Source organism: Taudactylus pleione, unplaced genomic scaffold (assembly GCF_031769625.1).
Source record: "Taudactylus pleione unplaced genomic scaffold, aTauple2 ptg000436l, whole genome shotgun sequence".
Classification (NCBI taxonomy): domain Eukaryota; kingdom Metazoa; phylum Chordata; class Amphibia; order Anura; family Myobatrachidae; genus Taudactylus; species Taudactylus pleione.
Genome location: NW_028284838.1, coordinates 12,131,037 through 12,146,423, shown reverse-complemented (window position 1 = coordinate 12,146,423; position 15,387 = coordinate 12,131,037). Strand labels below are relative to the sequence as shown.

General features: G+C 44.6%; 1 protein-coding gene across 1 annotated transcript in view; it reads left to right on the top strand.

The window, feature by feature from the left end:
• The first annotated feature begins 1,615 nt into the window (after positions 1-1,615).
• RNF13 (ring finger protein 13) overlaps positions 1,616-15,387 on the top strand; it is a 60,643-nt gene continuing 46,871 nt past the window's right edge. Inside the window, exons 1-2 of the mRNA XM_088447714.1 lie at positions 1,616-1,733; positions 9,947-10,027. Coding sequence (XP_088303840.1) covers positions 1,626-1,733; positions 9,947-10,027 — 189 coding nt within the window. The 5' untranslated portion in view covers positions 1,616-1,625. The remainder of the gene's footprint in view (positions 1,734-9,946; positions 10,028-15,387) is intronic.

Here is a 15,387-nt window from a genome sequence, read left to right as displayed (position 1 = left end):
TAGAGAATGAATATGTATGTGTGCCTGAATATAAATTCATTGATCTGTTTTTGTTTATTGGACCTCCCATTGGTTTACATGGGCAGAAGTTTGACCCGGGGAGCCTGTTCTGAGCCTTCCACTGGATGGATTTTAGTGAAAACTTCACAGAAGGGGTGCAAATTGGTCTGGAATGCTTAATGGAGGAGTTGGGGTCCCGGTCAGACCTCGTGGCGGACTGCGCCAGGTAGAACTTTGTCTCAGGGAGCCTGTTCTGCTTCCACTGGATGGATTTGGATAACCTCACATAATAAAATGTAATAACTTGAAGATTTAAACCCGGGCAAAGCTGGGTACTTCAGGGTAATTGTGATAGTAACACCTTTGCACACCGTTGAAGGGAGTTTGTGTGCTACTCTGTATTAGAGACGTGTCCTAAAAGTGTCTTGCATTACTTCCAACTGAGTCGTCAAGTATGGCCTATGTTATGTATGTATGTAGGTGTCCCACGTATGGGGTCTGAGCTTCATTTGCATCATACAGTGTCATTTGGTAGCATTGACATCAAATGACATTTGGCTTAATCTTGCAACAGTGGTACTCCAAGCACTGGCTGTTTTTGCTCATCAAAGTCTGACTAAATGAATAGCACATCCTGTCAATTTGTGCTACTTTCAGGCATTTAAACAGGGATGTGAGACCATGACTTAAGTGTTTTATGGTTATTTTTTTATATTACTCGCTGCATTCCATGGCTCAAAGTCTGGGACAAGAGGGGAAAAATGATTTTCGCTAAATTTGTATAAACTGTAAGCTAGTAGTGTGTATCTAATCACATACATGTTATAAATCATGGGTGGAGCTGCTAACATGTGGCTGCAAAGTACATGGTACATAAGCACCTCTTCATTCTTTGCCATGTCTTAATAAATATGGTGGAATATTTGCAACCCACTGACCAGTGAGTTGAAGAAGGTCAAATGTGTTCTGTGTATTATTCCTCTATTCCACAACATAAGTGTTGACTTTCTATGGATTGTCTGGGGAAACCTTAACTGTGAGAGAACTGGGGAATGAAAGGGGATGCGTTCAATATCCCGACAGCAGGGATCCCGGCGGATGGAATGCCGACCACCGGAATCCCGAATGTAAGTAGCGAGGTTGGGGGGAGGTTTAGGCAGTATGGGGGAGGGTTAGGATTATGCACTAAGGGGGAGGGTTGGTTTTAGGCCCTGGGGAGGGAGGTTAAGTTTAGGCACAGAGGAGGGAGGGTTAGGTATACTTACCTCGAGCCGTCGCGATGGTAACCTAGTGAGGATTTTGGCATCCCGCACTCAACGTGAACGAAAGAGCTGTACGTGCAGTGAGGCAGCAGATGATGGGGATAGGCCAGAGTGATGTAGGAGAAGTTACTCAACCTCTGTCTTTCAATGGTCTCCCATTTCCAGCGTCTGCATTTAATATACTTTGCAGTGGGGAACTTCTCTCAGCACGTTTCTCTGTTATTTAGTAAGTGGGAGAGGCCAGGCTTCTCACAGCATAATACCAGATGCTATTTACTAATGCATTGCACACCCTTTATGTATAAGGAATAATGTAGGAAAGCTGATTTGTTGTGCTTGTGTTTCCAGGTATTGGACCTGGTAATGAAGATTTTAAAAATGTGTGTTTTCTCTGTGAGAAGAGTCGGCCTGTGGACGGTCTGTGCCTTTGCTATCATTCACCTGCTGCCTGTAGATGCTGACATAAATGCAGTAAGTTACAAGAACTTTCCTATTTAGGACTTCTTATTGTATTGTTTTTTTTTTGCCATACAACCCTATACATGTAAGACCATCGGGCTTGCGACGAGACCCCTGCGGTAAGGTCTCGCTGCCGCAAGCCCTGGAGTGCTTTTGGCTCTATCGGAGCCAAAAGCACTCCCACTGACATCACTAGTGATGTCAGTGGTGCCGGCCTCAGACGGTAGGCGTTCCCATGGGAACGCCTCCATCTGGGCAGCCACGCCCCTGGCACGCCCACCAAAGGGGGCGTGCTGTCAATCACCATCGACAGCAGGCCCCCTTTGGTGCAAGACCCATAACGACGGCTTGGCCGTCGTTATTCGGGTCTCGCGCATACGCACGACGGAGCCGGCTCTGTCGTACGCATGCGCACTTGGGCAACATCGACCCATTGCGAGAGCTCAGCGCTCACGAATTAGGCCCACTGTTCACTGCAGATCTATGCACACAGTGGACAGCAGCAGCATACCTACTGCGTGAACAAGCACACTTTATATTCTACTTTACCATAAGAATAGTGTATCCCTTTTCTTTAAAACAGGGATATTGTCCAGTAAATGTATTCCCATATTCTAGGAGCTTATTGTTTAATACTATAGACCTTTTAACGTTGGTGCAGTGATGTTAATTCTGTGTATTTCCTTTCTTATTGAATTTCTCCCATATTTCTCCTCATCATACCACCCAGTGGACACCCCTTTCCTGTCCATGGGTGGTGCAGGATGTAGTTATGAGACCGCTGGTCTGAATCCCGGCACTACAATCCCGGCAGGGGATTTAACATAGGCGTGGAAATACCGATGCCTATGTTAATCCCGACGCCGGGACACCGACAGGACGCCGGACCGAGCGCCCAGCGCCGGAGGTAAGTAGCGATGTCCCCGGGGATGGGAGGGGGGGAGTTAGGTTTAGGGACCCCGCCCCCCGGGGGGGGATTTAGGGTTAGGCTAGGGAGAGGGGAGGTTTAGGGTGCGGGGAGGGGGGGGGTTAGGTTTAGGCACTAATTCGGGGAGTTTAGGGTTAGGCACTGGGGGGGAAGTTAGGGTTAGGCACCCCTAAAGGAGGGTTGGGGGGGGGGTAGAGGGGAGGGTTAGATTTCTTCGGCGTCGGGCTAGCGCTGTCAGGATTGTAACCGGTGGCTACCCAGCCGCCGGCATTTCAATCCCATTCTGGGTGGTGCTTGTCTACTTTTCTACTTTAATTCTTCTATTAGTGAGGTTCATCTTGACTGCTCCTGTACACTCTGATCTCATTGAATTTGAATTTAATAACCTCGAGTTTCAACGCCCAGAGCAATTCAATTATAAGCCCATTTCCTCCTGCGGCAAACCAGCGCCTAATGCACGTTATCCTATAGATTCATGGTTAAGTGCCTGGAGCTATGGGTTAAAGCACTCACCGCGGCTGGCGACCGCAGCAAGGGCATAAAGCTCTATACCATCGTTTTCTGTTTGCACCTCATGAGAACAGAAATCCATGGTGAGTGCTGCCTGTGGGCTTACATTATCATTAAAAGTAATTTTTTTTTTACTTAGTTGTGACACCCCTGACTGCCTCCCATTGTTTTCCAATGACTGACTTATTTGTTTTTTCTTCTCTAAGTTGGGCTACCACCTCTCTATTTATATTTTTCTCTCTGGAGCAAAGAACAGAGTCGATATTTCTTTGTAGACATTAATACATTAAATACAAGGGTGGTTCAATATATTCCGTAAATTGTGTACATTTTTCAACTCTTGCATATACGTACTATATAATCAATAGTATGACCTTGGTACAGATTATTTTTCCACATAGTCCCCATACTTATAAGCATTTGTTCCAACGGTACACCAAGGTATCTATTCCGGCATTGAAGAAATTGGCATCAAGAGCCTGAAGCCAGGACATGACTGCTTTCTGAATTTAGTTTGCCAATCACCTTCCACCCAGGTGCTTCTTTAATGGCCCAAATAGATGGAAATCACTCTGTGCCAGGTCAGGGCTGTAGGGAGGATGGTACAGTACCTCCCAATGGTAGCGGCGAAACAACTCGCGTGTGCGATTGGCTGAGTGTACCTTGGCATTTTCGTACAGCAATATGATGCCTGCTCGCAGCAACCCAGGTCGTTTTCGACTAATTGCTCTCCGCAACTGGCACAATGTGTCACAATAGCGGTAAGCATTCACAGTATTTCCATATTGTTAAGAAATCAACAAGAAGCACGCCCTTGTGGACTCAAAACATGATCGCTATGACTTTCTTTGCTGATGGAGTTGTCTTGAGTTTCTCTGAAGGTGTGGACGATGTGGATCCATGTCATGGATGCTTTCTTCATCTCCGGTGTTACATGCTGCACCCACGTTTCATCACTTGTAACAATACGCTGCAGGATCTGCACTCCCTCCTTATGGTACTGCATCAAGTGCATCAGAGACTATCCCATCCTATTGGTTTTGTGAGCTTCTGTGAGTTGCTCGGTACCCAGCTTGAACACTTTTTCCTGTACCCCAGTTGCTCATGAACGATGTTGTGCACAGTACCCACTATATTGTTCTGTTTGTCAGCAATCTCGCTAACTCTAATGCGTCTGTTCTGCTGAATCAGACCTTCAATGTGGCACAAATTGTCATCGGACGTGCTTTGCCGGCCGCATTTCTGTTCTTCTTGAGGGTCTGTCCTGCTGTTATCGAAGGCAGTGCCCCAAACCTTATGTTATCACCGTACACCTCGACAAGTTGGCGATGAATTTCAGCTGCTGATGTTCCCTTTTAAATGCAGAAATCTGATTAGACTACGCACCTCAATGTTAGACCATGTTTCCGCCAGCTCAGCCATCTTACAACTGATGTCGGGACAGTATGACTGATATGAGGCGCAGTCCAATGGCCGTGAGGGGAAGCAGTGGTCTGCCTGCTCTGGTCTGGTGGGAAATTATAATGACTTATAGAACCTTACACATGTGAGCTGTCTTGTACCTTACTTATTGAACCACCCTCGTATGATATGATTGACTGGGAAAAATAAACTTGCCTCTGCTATATATTATTACCTGCTTGTTGAATCTAATGCACACTTCCCGATTGATCTTATGGGCTTCGGGACATTGACTTGAGCCCTTGAAGGAGGATGATGGAGATTGGTGTTTAGGAGCCCTGAAACTAGAACTGTTGCCTCCTCTACTAGATTTCAAAAATTCAGGGTTTATATTTTACACCAAGTTTACCTCACACAACATACACTCCAAAATGTTGTGCCAGGAGCAATGGTGATTGTCCTAAATGTGGGTAACCCAGTGCACCTTCTGGCATTTTTTTTGTAGTAATGTACCAGGATCTGAGTCTTTTTGGAAAAAAACTAAGCTGCATTACTAGAACAGGTGGTGTAGAATTCCTCTAATTTCTCTGGGCATGTGTATATTTGGCTTTGATCCTAAGGACAGGGTGTACAAAATGACCAGAATATTCTTAATGCTCTCAAGTTGGATACCATCTGCCTAACTAGATCTTGTCTAACCCCAAGGGGTGCTATTTTTCATGACAACAGATGTTTAATGAATGAAACTCTAGGACATGAACAATTCATATATGTTGGGAGGAATTATTTGAAGGCATCTGAAACTATTGTAAAAAATCTCCGTATGGGTGATGGGGAGTGGAGCCTTCTGAGATGGATGCAGTGTCAATAAAGTCTGGTATTTAGAGAGAGTGGAATTTATCTGCAATAAGTTCTGATTAAATTGCATGTGGCGTTCATGAATATTCCCTATTGTATCAAGATTCCCGAATTATATATAAACAAACTTTGTTTTTAAAGGAGTCTGCAATGAATAATTCATCTGTATTTATAAACTTAGCACTCCCTTTATGTTCCTTACAGAATTACTTGGGTACTCCTAGTGAGTGGTATGAATTTTACAATTGCTGCCTACATGCTTAGTCTTTGCTTAAAAGAACAATTAGTCATCCCAATGTATTTTTTTTTGTTACAAGAACAAACTAAACAATAAACCACACCTGACCTGACACATAGCAGTTCATAAGTTCTTTACCGTATGTCATTATTAAACTTATCCTTACACTTTTTTTGAGTTTGGATTGTATATTAATGTGCTTTGCATTGGCCATAAGAAAATAATCTTTTGATCATATCTGTGGTGAGATTGTCTCATGAAATGCCAGTGTGCCAATTTCTCTTATTAAGCTTGCCATAACCTTAAGATTTTGTCTAACTAGGTGGCTGGTTGGAACAAAAATCTGGTAATGTATGGGAGGGTTTGACAATTGACTATTTGCTCCCAATTGCCAATTTATTCCCTCCCATACATTACCAGATTTTTGTTCCAACCTGCCAACTAGTTGGATGGTTGGACAGATCATCTTAAAATGTACATATGACCAGCTTTAGTTGCTAGATTTTCTTCAATTTAGAGATTCTGTTCCGAATGGCCTCTGCTCATACTTTATATAAGACATGCCAAAGTTTCTATGTAGAAAAGTGTTAGGCTGAAGCCAAACAACACTACCTCAGACTGCAGACAATAAGATAATAGGCTTCTGAAATGAGCCACGGATATATGGTGAAATAGTAACAAAAAAAATGGTTCTACAGCGCTGACTTAGATGGTAGATAGCCATAAAAAAGGTAAACTCCTTAATATAATGTGAGTTCTGTTTTCCTATAGCACTTTCAAAGCAATGGTGAAAGTATGTCTCAACCAGTTCAAATTTTAACAATATGGAAAAATCTGTGATTTTGTCCACTTCTACCCTTGTAATTGTTGTTGCAGTGCAACTGCTCTTTTATGAAAAGTGCCATGACTTGAGCAGTTTCAATCTCTTTTCTGAACACTTTTTAGTACAGCCATGACCAAAAGTCTTGAGAATGACAAGTATTGGTTTTCACAAAGTCTGCTGCTTCAGTTTTTATAATGGCAATTTGCATATACTCCAGAATGTCATGAAGAGTGATCAGATGAATTGCAATTAATTGCAAAGTCCCTCTTTGCCATAACAATGAACATTTCCTCTGCATTTCAGCCCTGCCACAAAAGGACCAGCTGACGACATGTCAGTGATTCTCTCGTTAACACAGGTGAGAGTGTTGATGAGGACAAGACTGGAGATCACTCTGTCATGCTGATTGAGTTAAGCTGGGTACACACTTTTTCGATTGCAGGCTGATCGGGTAAAACTGTCTCGATCAGCCTTGCAGTCTGTCCCCATTGTGACCCCTGTCAGGTGCGTACACACTGTGCAGACATAGCACAGTGTGTACAGGCTTCTATGGGATCAGGAGGTCGGGCCGTTAAATATTAACCTGTACATAAGATGCGACCTCCGATCCCGACTGTTGCAGGAGCGTTCAAAACTGTTTATCGGCAAACGCTCCTGCATCGGGACAGCGTACACACCTATACAATCCAACGGCTGTTCTCTCGATAACTTATGAATGGCCCGATGATTGTATAGGTGTGTACCTAGCTTTAGAATAACAGACTGGAAGCTTTAAAAGGAGGATGGAGCTTGAAATCATTGTTCTTCCACTGTTAACCATGGTTACCTGCAAGGAAACACGTGCAGTCATCATTGTGTTGCAGAAAAAGGGCTTCACAGGCAAGGATATTGCTGCTAGTAAGATTGCACCTAAAGCAACCATTTATCGGATCATCAAGAGCTTGAAGTAGGGAGGTTCAATAGTTGTGAAGAAGGCTTCAGGGCTCCCAAAAACGTCCAGCAAGTGCCAGGACAGACTCCTAAAGTTGATTCAGCTGCCGGATCGGGGCACCACCAGTGCAGAGCTTGCTCAGGAATGGCAGCAGGCAGGTGTGAGTGCATATTCACGCACAGTGAGGTGAAGACTTTTGGAGGATGGCCTGGTGTCCAATAAGGTCAGCAAAGAAGCCACTTCTCTCCAGGAAAAACATCAGGTACAGACTGATATTCTGCAAAAGATACACGGATTGGGCTGCTGAGGACTGGGGTAAAGTTATTTTCTCTGATGAATCCCCTTTCAGATTGTTTGGGGCACCTGGAAAAAACGCTTGTCCGGAGAAGGAAAGGTGAGCGCTACCATCAGTCCTGTGTCATGCCAACGGTAAAGCATCCTGAGATCATTCATGTGTGGGGTTGCTTCTCAGACAAGGGAGTAGGCTCACAGTTTGCCTAAGAACACAGCCATGAATAAAGACCACAAATTCTGACTAACTCCAAGCATTGATTAGGCAAGAATGGGCGGCCATCAGTCAGTATGTGGCCCAGAAGTTGATTGACAGCATGCCAGGGCGAATTGCAGAGGTCTTGAAAAAGAAGGGTCAACACTGCAAATATTGACTCTTTGCATAAACTTAATGTAATTGTCAATGAAAGCCTTTGACACTTATGAAATGCTTGTAATTTTACTTCAGTATACCATAGTAACATCTGACAAAAAGGTCTAAAAACACTGAAGCAGCAAACTTTGTGAACACCAATACTTGTGTCATTCTCAAAACTTTTGGCCACGGCTGTACATATGCTCTTTGAGGTACTATCTATTTTTTTTTTTTTTCCCCCCTCTATGGCAAGGATAACCTGGGAACATAGGGCCTGATTCAATACGGATCATTATTGCGATCGCAGCTGCATTATTGCACACAGTTCTGTTGTGAAAATATGCTAATGTTTGCAACTGCTCAGCCAACATAGAGACACCCACTACCGCTTTCTCACATCCATAATAATTCGCAGTCCGGTGTATACATCGGTAACATCTGACCCTCATGCAGAATTACAGCAGGTCTGACCTGTCTCAGAAATTGCAAGTCTCGTCACACGCAGGGAGTACACAAGCTGCTTATGCAGTGGCTAATTTATGCACACCCATGCAACGGCATTCAAACAGACAGGCACGCCTGCGTTTCTCCAACCACTCCCTGGTCACCACCCCAAAATGCTGATGTCCCGTCACTCACTCTGCCATGGCTTTCTATCTGTGTGCTTAATCGCAGTGCATGCGATTATTTATATATAATTATACGCTAATTCATGGCACTCACCATTCCTAAATTTGGGGTGCAACATGGTATGTGACCACATTATTTAAATAAAAATCACAGGGGCTCTGCACGCACCACATTAACTAACAATACACATAATAAACAGTGGGGTTTTGGTTCATGAATTGATCAATGCATTTAAGCTTGCAGCCCCCGTCACGGGAGCGCACGTTACTGCAAGTCCCTACTCTATTGCTCAGTATTATAATATGGAACTATCCACCATATTACTGTTAAACTCAGGGTATGCGAACATGAACCAAAACCCAGTGTTTATTATGGATCATTATTAGTTAATATGGTGAGTACAGAGCCCCTGTGATATCGAGTGTGTGTATATGTATGGAGGGAAAAATCCGAACTCTGCGTGCAAATTCAAACCTATCCGAGCCTATATATATATATATATATATATATATATATATATATATATATATATATATATATATATATATATATATATATACACACACACACACACATTTTCTCATAGGCATTAAATTAAAAAAAAAAATTATTTGGCTAAAACAAACTTGCTTTTTTTTATTATTGCACTGTTTTAGAAACATGCATATAGCAGCCATTTGACACATTTTAAGAACCCCAAATACTTTAATTAGGGTCACTAATACATTCTTAGATTTTTTTTTTTTTTTTTTTTTGTGGGTACAGGTAGATTTCTCCATGTTTACCTAACTTTTCGCTGAGGTACTCACGATAATTATATCATGCAAATGCCGCATCGCCTCTTTTACAATAGGATTGCACGAAAAACGTGAACGTGTATAGCCGCGATGAGCGAAAATAACCCGCAATGGGTGTGATAACTTAATGTGCATTATTATCGCGGTTAATTGAGTTCTCCCATAATGTAATATGTATGCTTAAATGACCGTTCTGTTTATTTCCTAAAGCTCACTACTCTAAACTCCATAGTATTGTTTGCAAGCTGCGATTACATGTAGAAATGCCACATTTCATTACAAGATGTATAAACGTGTATATGTGGGTTTCCTCCCACTCTCCAAACACCTACTGACTGAAAGAAATGGAACTGTATGTGTGGGAGGAAATTGGGCATGTAGAGCATTGCGTATATTGTTTTTGCTATATAAATAAATGGTATTTTAAAACCCTGACTTTACACTTTTTTTTTTTTTTTTTTAGTATACATCTGACAATGTATCCAGAATATTTGAGGACCTTCCAGCAAGGTTTGGCTATAGACTTCCCAGTGATGGATTAAAGGTATGTAGAATGCCTCAAATCGCCTTAATTATAAAAAAAAATAGAAACCACTGTTATTCAATTGTGTTCTATTGCCCAAAGCCTCTTTAGCAACTCCTTAAATTATTCATTCCTAATGGGACAGAGGGGGACAGGTATAATTACTGCACATACTGTGCCGGCAAAGTAGCTCCTGTTTCGCCATTTATCGAGGGGAAGCTATAGCTCTGAGATGCATTCACATCTGCCGGAATGAATAAGAGAACTCTCCACTCCGGCGTTCTCTGTAAATTCTGTAGCGCATCTCCCTAGTGATGATGCGCTAGGTGACTTCTGGCAAGCTCCTATGTGCATGCATGAGATCTCGCAGATACTGCAAGATCTAATTTGGCACGAATTTAGGACAGACGGAGCACGCACAAAATACCCGCCATTATTAACTTTATTGATGGCTCACATGATGCCCTGTCTTCTGAATGCACTCCCAGTCAAGACTCGCTACATATACCAGCGGGTAATCCTGCCAACATCTGAAACGATAAGCCACAAAGAAAGTGCTGTCACCAACAGTATTGTGATATTGTAAGAGAAAAGTGATTTATCTATTGTAATGGCTTTAATACATCTTGGAGATTGATACAAGCGTCAAATTGCACTGGTTCTAGGGCATTTGACGCTAAATAATCTTCCCCCTAGGGAGTTGGCTGCAAGAAGTTTTCAGAAGGTGTAGCTGTAATAGGTAAAGACCATAGATGTATTAGCATTTATAATTCTGGAATGTTTAAGAGTGACCATTATGTTCATTGCTTCATTTAGGATAACAATACAGTTTAGCCAGGTGTTTGCTACATTAAAGCGACTTCCTTAAACTCGCAACAGAAAATGGCTCCATATTAGGGGTGAGCGGGTTCGGATTTCTGAAATCCGAACCCCCCCGAGCCCCCCACCGATCCGAGGCAGATCCGAGTCAGGCTCGACTTTTCCCGCCTGACTCGGATCTGAAATCGAGGCAAAACGTCATCATCCCGCCTTCCGAGTCTCGCGGGTTTTGGATCCTATATAAGGTACCCGCGTCGGCGCCATTTTCTCACTCGGCTGTGGACAGTGAAGAGGGAGGGTGGGAGTTAGGGCTGGCTGGGCTGGGCTGTGTAGTGTAGTGCAGAGTAGTGTTGTGCTGCGCTGTGCTGCTGTTGTCCACTACTTCAAAGTCCATAGGGGCTGGTTGTGCTGTGCTGCTGTTGTTAATAGGGGCTGTGTCCACTACTTCAAAGTCCATAGGGGCTGGCTGGACTGTGTTGTGCAGTCAGTTCTCCCATAGGGGCTGTGTCCACTCCAAAGTCCTGTGCAGTGTCCCAGTCCTAAAGGGGTGCTGTAGTGTTGTCCAGGGGGTGCTCTGTCCATCAGGGGTGCTCCCCCCAAGTGCTAAAAAAATAATATTTTTTGTGTGTTTGTGAATTGTGTGCGCAGTAGCCGCACGTGCATCAACAAAGTAGTGCCAAGCGTGCGCCTGTGTCCCATAAGTAAAGAGCCGGCTGGCTCATTTCTTAAAGGCTGGTGTAACCCACAAAGTGCTCTACTCTCCAGCAAAAATAAAAAAATATTTTCTGTGTTTAGCCGCACGTATATATCAAATCGATATAACATAAATGGAGGACCAAACTTTCTCCGATAAAAATAAAATAGAGAAAGATCAAGAACCACTTCCTCCAAGTGCTGAAGCTGCTGCCACTAGTCATGACATAGACGATAACATGCCATCAACGTCGTCTGCCAAGGCCGATGCCCAATGTCATAGTAGAGGGCACATACAATCCCAAATGACAAAGTTCAGGAAAATGACCTTGAAAAAAACATTTAAATCAGCTGAAGAGAAACGTAAACTTGCCAATATGCCATTTACGACACGGAGTGGCAAGGAACGGCTAAGGTCGATCTCTAGTATGTTCATGACTAGTGGTTCAGCTTCACATGACGATGGAAGCCCTCCTCCCACTAAAAAAATCAAGAGTTAAGCTGGCAAAAGCACAGCGAAGAACTGTGCTTTCTAAGAAGATATCACAAATTCCCAAGGAGAGTCCAAGTGTGGTGGTGGTTGCGATGCCTGACCTTCCCAGCACTGGACGGGAAGAGGTGGCTCTTTCCACCATTTGCACGCCCCCTGCAAGTGCTGAAAGGAGCACCCACAGTCCACTTGCTGATATGCAAATTGAAGATGTCACTGTTGAAGTACAACAGGATGAGGATACTGGTGTAGCTGGCGCTGAGGAGGAAGTTGGCGAGGAGGATTCTGATGGTGATGTGGTTTGTTTAAATCAGGCTCCGGGGGAGACAGTTGTTGTCCGTGGGATGAAAAAGCCCATCACGGTCATGCCTGGGCAGAAGACCAAACATTCCACCTCTTTGGTCTGGCAATATTTCTATCCAAATCCGGACAACAACTGTCTTGCCATATGTACCTTATGTAAAGGTGGAATAAGTAGGGGTAGGGACGTTAACCACCTAGGAACTTCCTCCCTTATACGGCACCTGCAGCGCGTTCATAAAAAGTTACTGTCAAGTTCAGAAACTTTGGCTAAGACCGTAAGCAGTCCAGGGACACCTAAATCCCATTGTCCTGTTGTATCCAAGCGCCTGCAAACCACACCGTCAACTCCCTCCTCGTCAATTTCCTCCTTAGTCAGGATCGGAAGTAGTCCTGCAGGCCATGTCACTGGCATGACTGACTCTCCTATCCCGGATTCCTCCAGAGGATCCTGCATTGCTACGCCTCCTGCTGCCGCTGCTGCTGTTGCTGCTGCTGGGAGTCGTTCATCATCCCAGAGAGGAAGTAGGAACACCACTACTTTTACTAAACAATTGACCCTCCAACAGTCCTTAGCGAGGAGGATTAAGTACGACAGCAGTCATCCTGAAGCAAAACGTATAACTGAGGCCTTGACTGCTATGTTGGTGTTAGATGTGCATCCGGTATCCGCCATTAGTGCAGTGGGATTTAGACAATTGATGGAGGTAGTGTGTCCCCGGTTCCAAATCCCGTCTAGATTCCACTTCACTAGGCAGGCGATACCGAGACTGTACAGAAACGTCAGAAAAAGTGTCCTCAGTGTCCTGAAAAAATGCCGTTGTACCCAATGTCCACTTAACCACGGACATGTGGACAAGTGGAACAGGGCAGACTAAGGACTATATGACTGTGACAGCCCACTGGGTAGATGTATCACCTTACGCAGCAACAGCAGCAGCGTCACCAGTCGCAGCATCTCAGAAACGCCAGCTCGTTCCAAGGCAGGCTACGCTGTGTATCACCGGTTTCAGTAAGAGGCACACCGCCGACAACCTCTTAGAGAAACTGAGGGAAATCATCGCCCAGTGGCTTACCCCACTTAGACTCTCCTGGGGATTTGTGATATCTGACAACGCCACCAATATTGTGCGGGCATTACATCTGGGCAAATTCCAGCACGTCCCATGTTTTGCTCACACAATAAACTTGGTGGTGCAGAATTTTCTGAAAAGCGACAGGGGCGTGCAGGAGACACATTGGGTGGCCCGAAAAATTTCTGGCCACTTTCGCCATTCAGTGACTGCGTGCCGAAGACTGGAGCGCCAGCAAACACTCTTGAACCTGCCCCGCCATCACCTGAAGCAAGAGGTTGTGACGCGGTGGAACTCAACCCTCTATATGCTTCAGAGGATGGAGGAGCAGCAAAAGGCCATTCAAGCCTATACATCCACCTATGACATAGGCAAAGGAGGGGGTATGCACCTGACTCAAGCGCAGTGGAGAATGATTTCCGTGTTGTGCAAGGTTCTCCAGCCCTTCGAACTTGCCACACGTGAAGTCAGTTCAGACACTGCCAGCTTGAGTCAGGTCATTCCCCTCATCAGGCTTTTGCAGAAGCAGCTGGAGAAAGTGAAGGAGGAGCTAAGACGGAGCGATTCCGCTCGGCATGTGGGACTTGTGGATGAAGCCCTTCATTCGCTTTGCCAGGATTCCAGGGTGGTCAATCTGTTGAAATCAGACCACTACATTTTGGCCACCGTGCTCGATCCTAGGTTTAAAGCCTATGTGGTGTGTCTCTTTCCGGCCGACACAAGCCTGCAGAGGTGCAAAGACCTGCTGGTGAACACACTGTCAGCTGAAGCGGAACGTGACACGTCAACAGCTCCTTCTTCATTTTCTCCCGCAACTGGGGCTGCCAGGAAAAAACTTAGGTATCCTAAGCAACCCGCTGGCGGTGATGCAGGGCAGGCAGGACCAAGTTTGGACATCTGGTCCGGACTGAAGGACCTGGCAACAATTTCTGACATGTCTACTGTCACTGCATATGATACTGTCACCATTGACAGAATGGTGGAGGATTACATCGGTGACAGCATCCAAGTAGGCATGTCAGACAGTCCATACCTGTACTGGCAGGAAAAAGAAGCAATTTGGAGGCCCCTGTACAAACTGGCTCTATTTTACCTGAGTTGCCCCCCCTCCAGTGTGTACTCCGAAAGAGTGTTTAGTGCAGCCGGGAACCTTGTCAGCGAAAGGCGTAGGAGGTTGCTTCCACAGAATGTGGAGAAGATGATGTTCATCAAAATGAATTATCAGCTCTTCCAGGGAGACCAGCCTCCAGAACGTACAGAGGGACCTGTGGTGGTGGATTCAAGTGGGGACGAGTTAATACTTTGTGAGGATGAGGATGTACACAACACTGAAGAGGGTGAGGAATTGGTGGATGAGGAGGATGAGGATGACATCTTGCCTCCGTAGAGCCAGTTTGTGCAGGGACAGATTAATTGCCAGCTTGTTTTGTGGGGGCCCAAACGAACCAATCATTTCAGCCACAGTTGTGTGGCAGACCCTGGCGCTGAAATGATTGGTTTGTTAAAGTGTGCATGTCCTGTTGATACAACATAAGGGTGGGTGGGAGGGCCCAAGGAAAATTCCATCTTGCACCTCTTTTTTTTCTTTGCATTATGTACAGTTTGGGGCCTAGTTTTTCAAACTGCCATCCTGTCTGCCACTGCAGTATCACGCCTAGATGGGTCACGTGTTTGTGCCGCCCACTCGTTTCGCTTAGCATAGTCATCCAGCTACCTCGGTGCAACCTTTTGGACATAAAAACACTATTGTGAGGTGTGAGGTGTTCAGAATAGAGTGGAAATGAGTGGAAATTAAGGTTATTGAGGTTAATAATAGCATAGGAGCAGAAAAACCTACAAATTCTGTGATTTTAGCTGTTTTTATGCTTTTTAAAAAAAAAATACAGATCCAAAACACAAAACCCAGAACCTAAAACACGGAAGGGTGGTTTTGGCAAAACCAATCCAGATCCAAAACACGAAGAAAGATCCAGATCCAAAACCAAAACACAAAACACAAAACACGA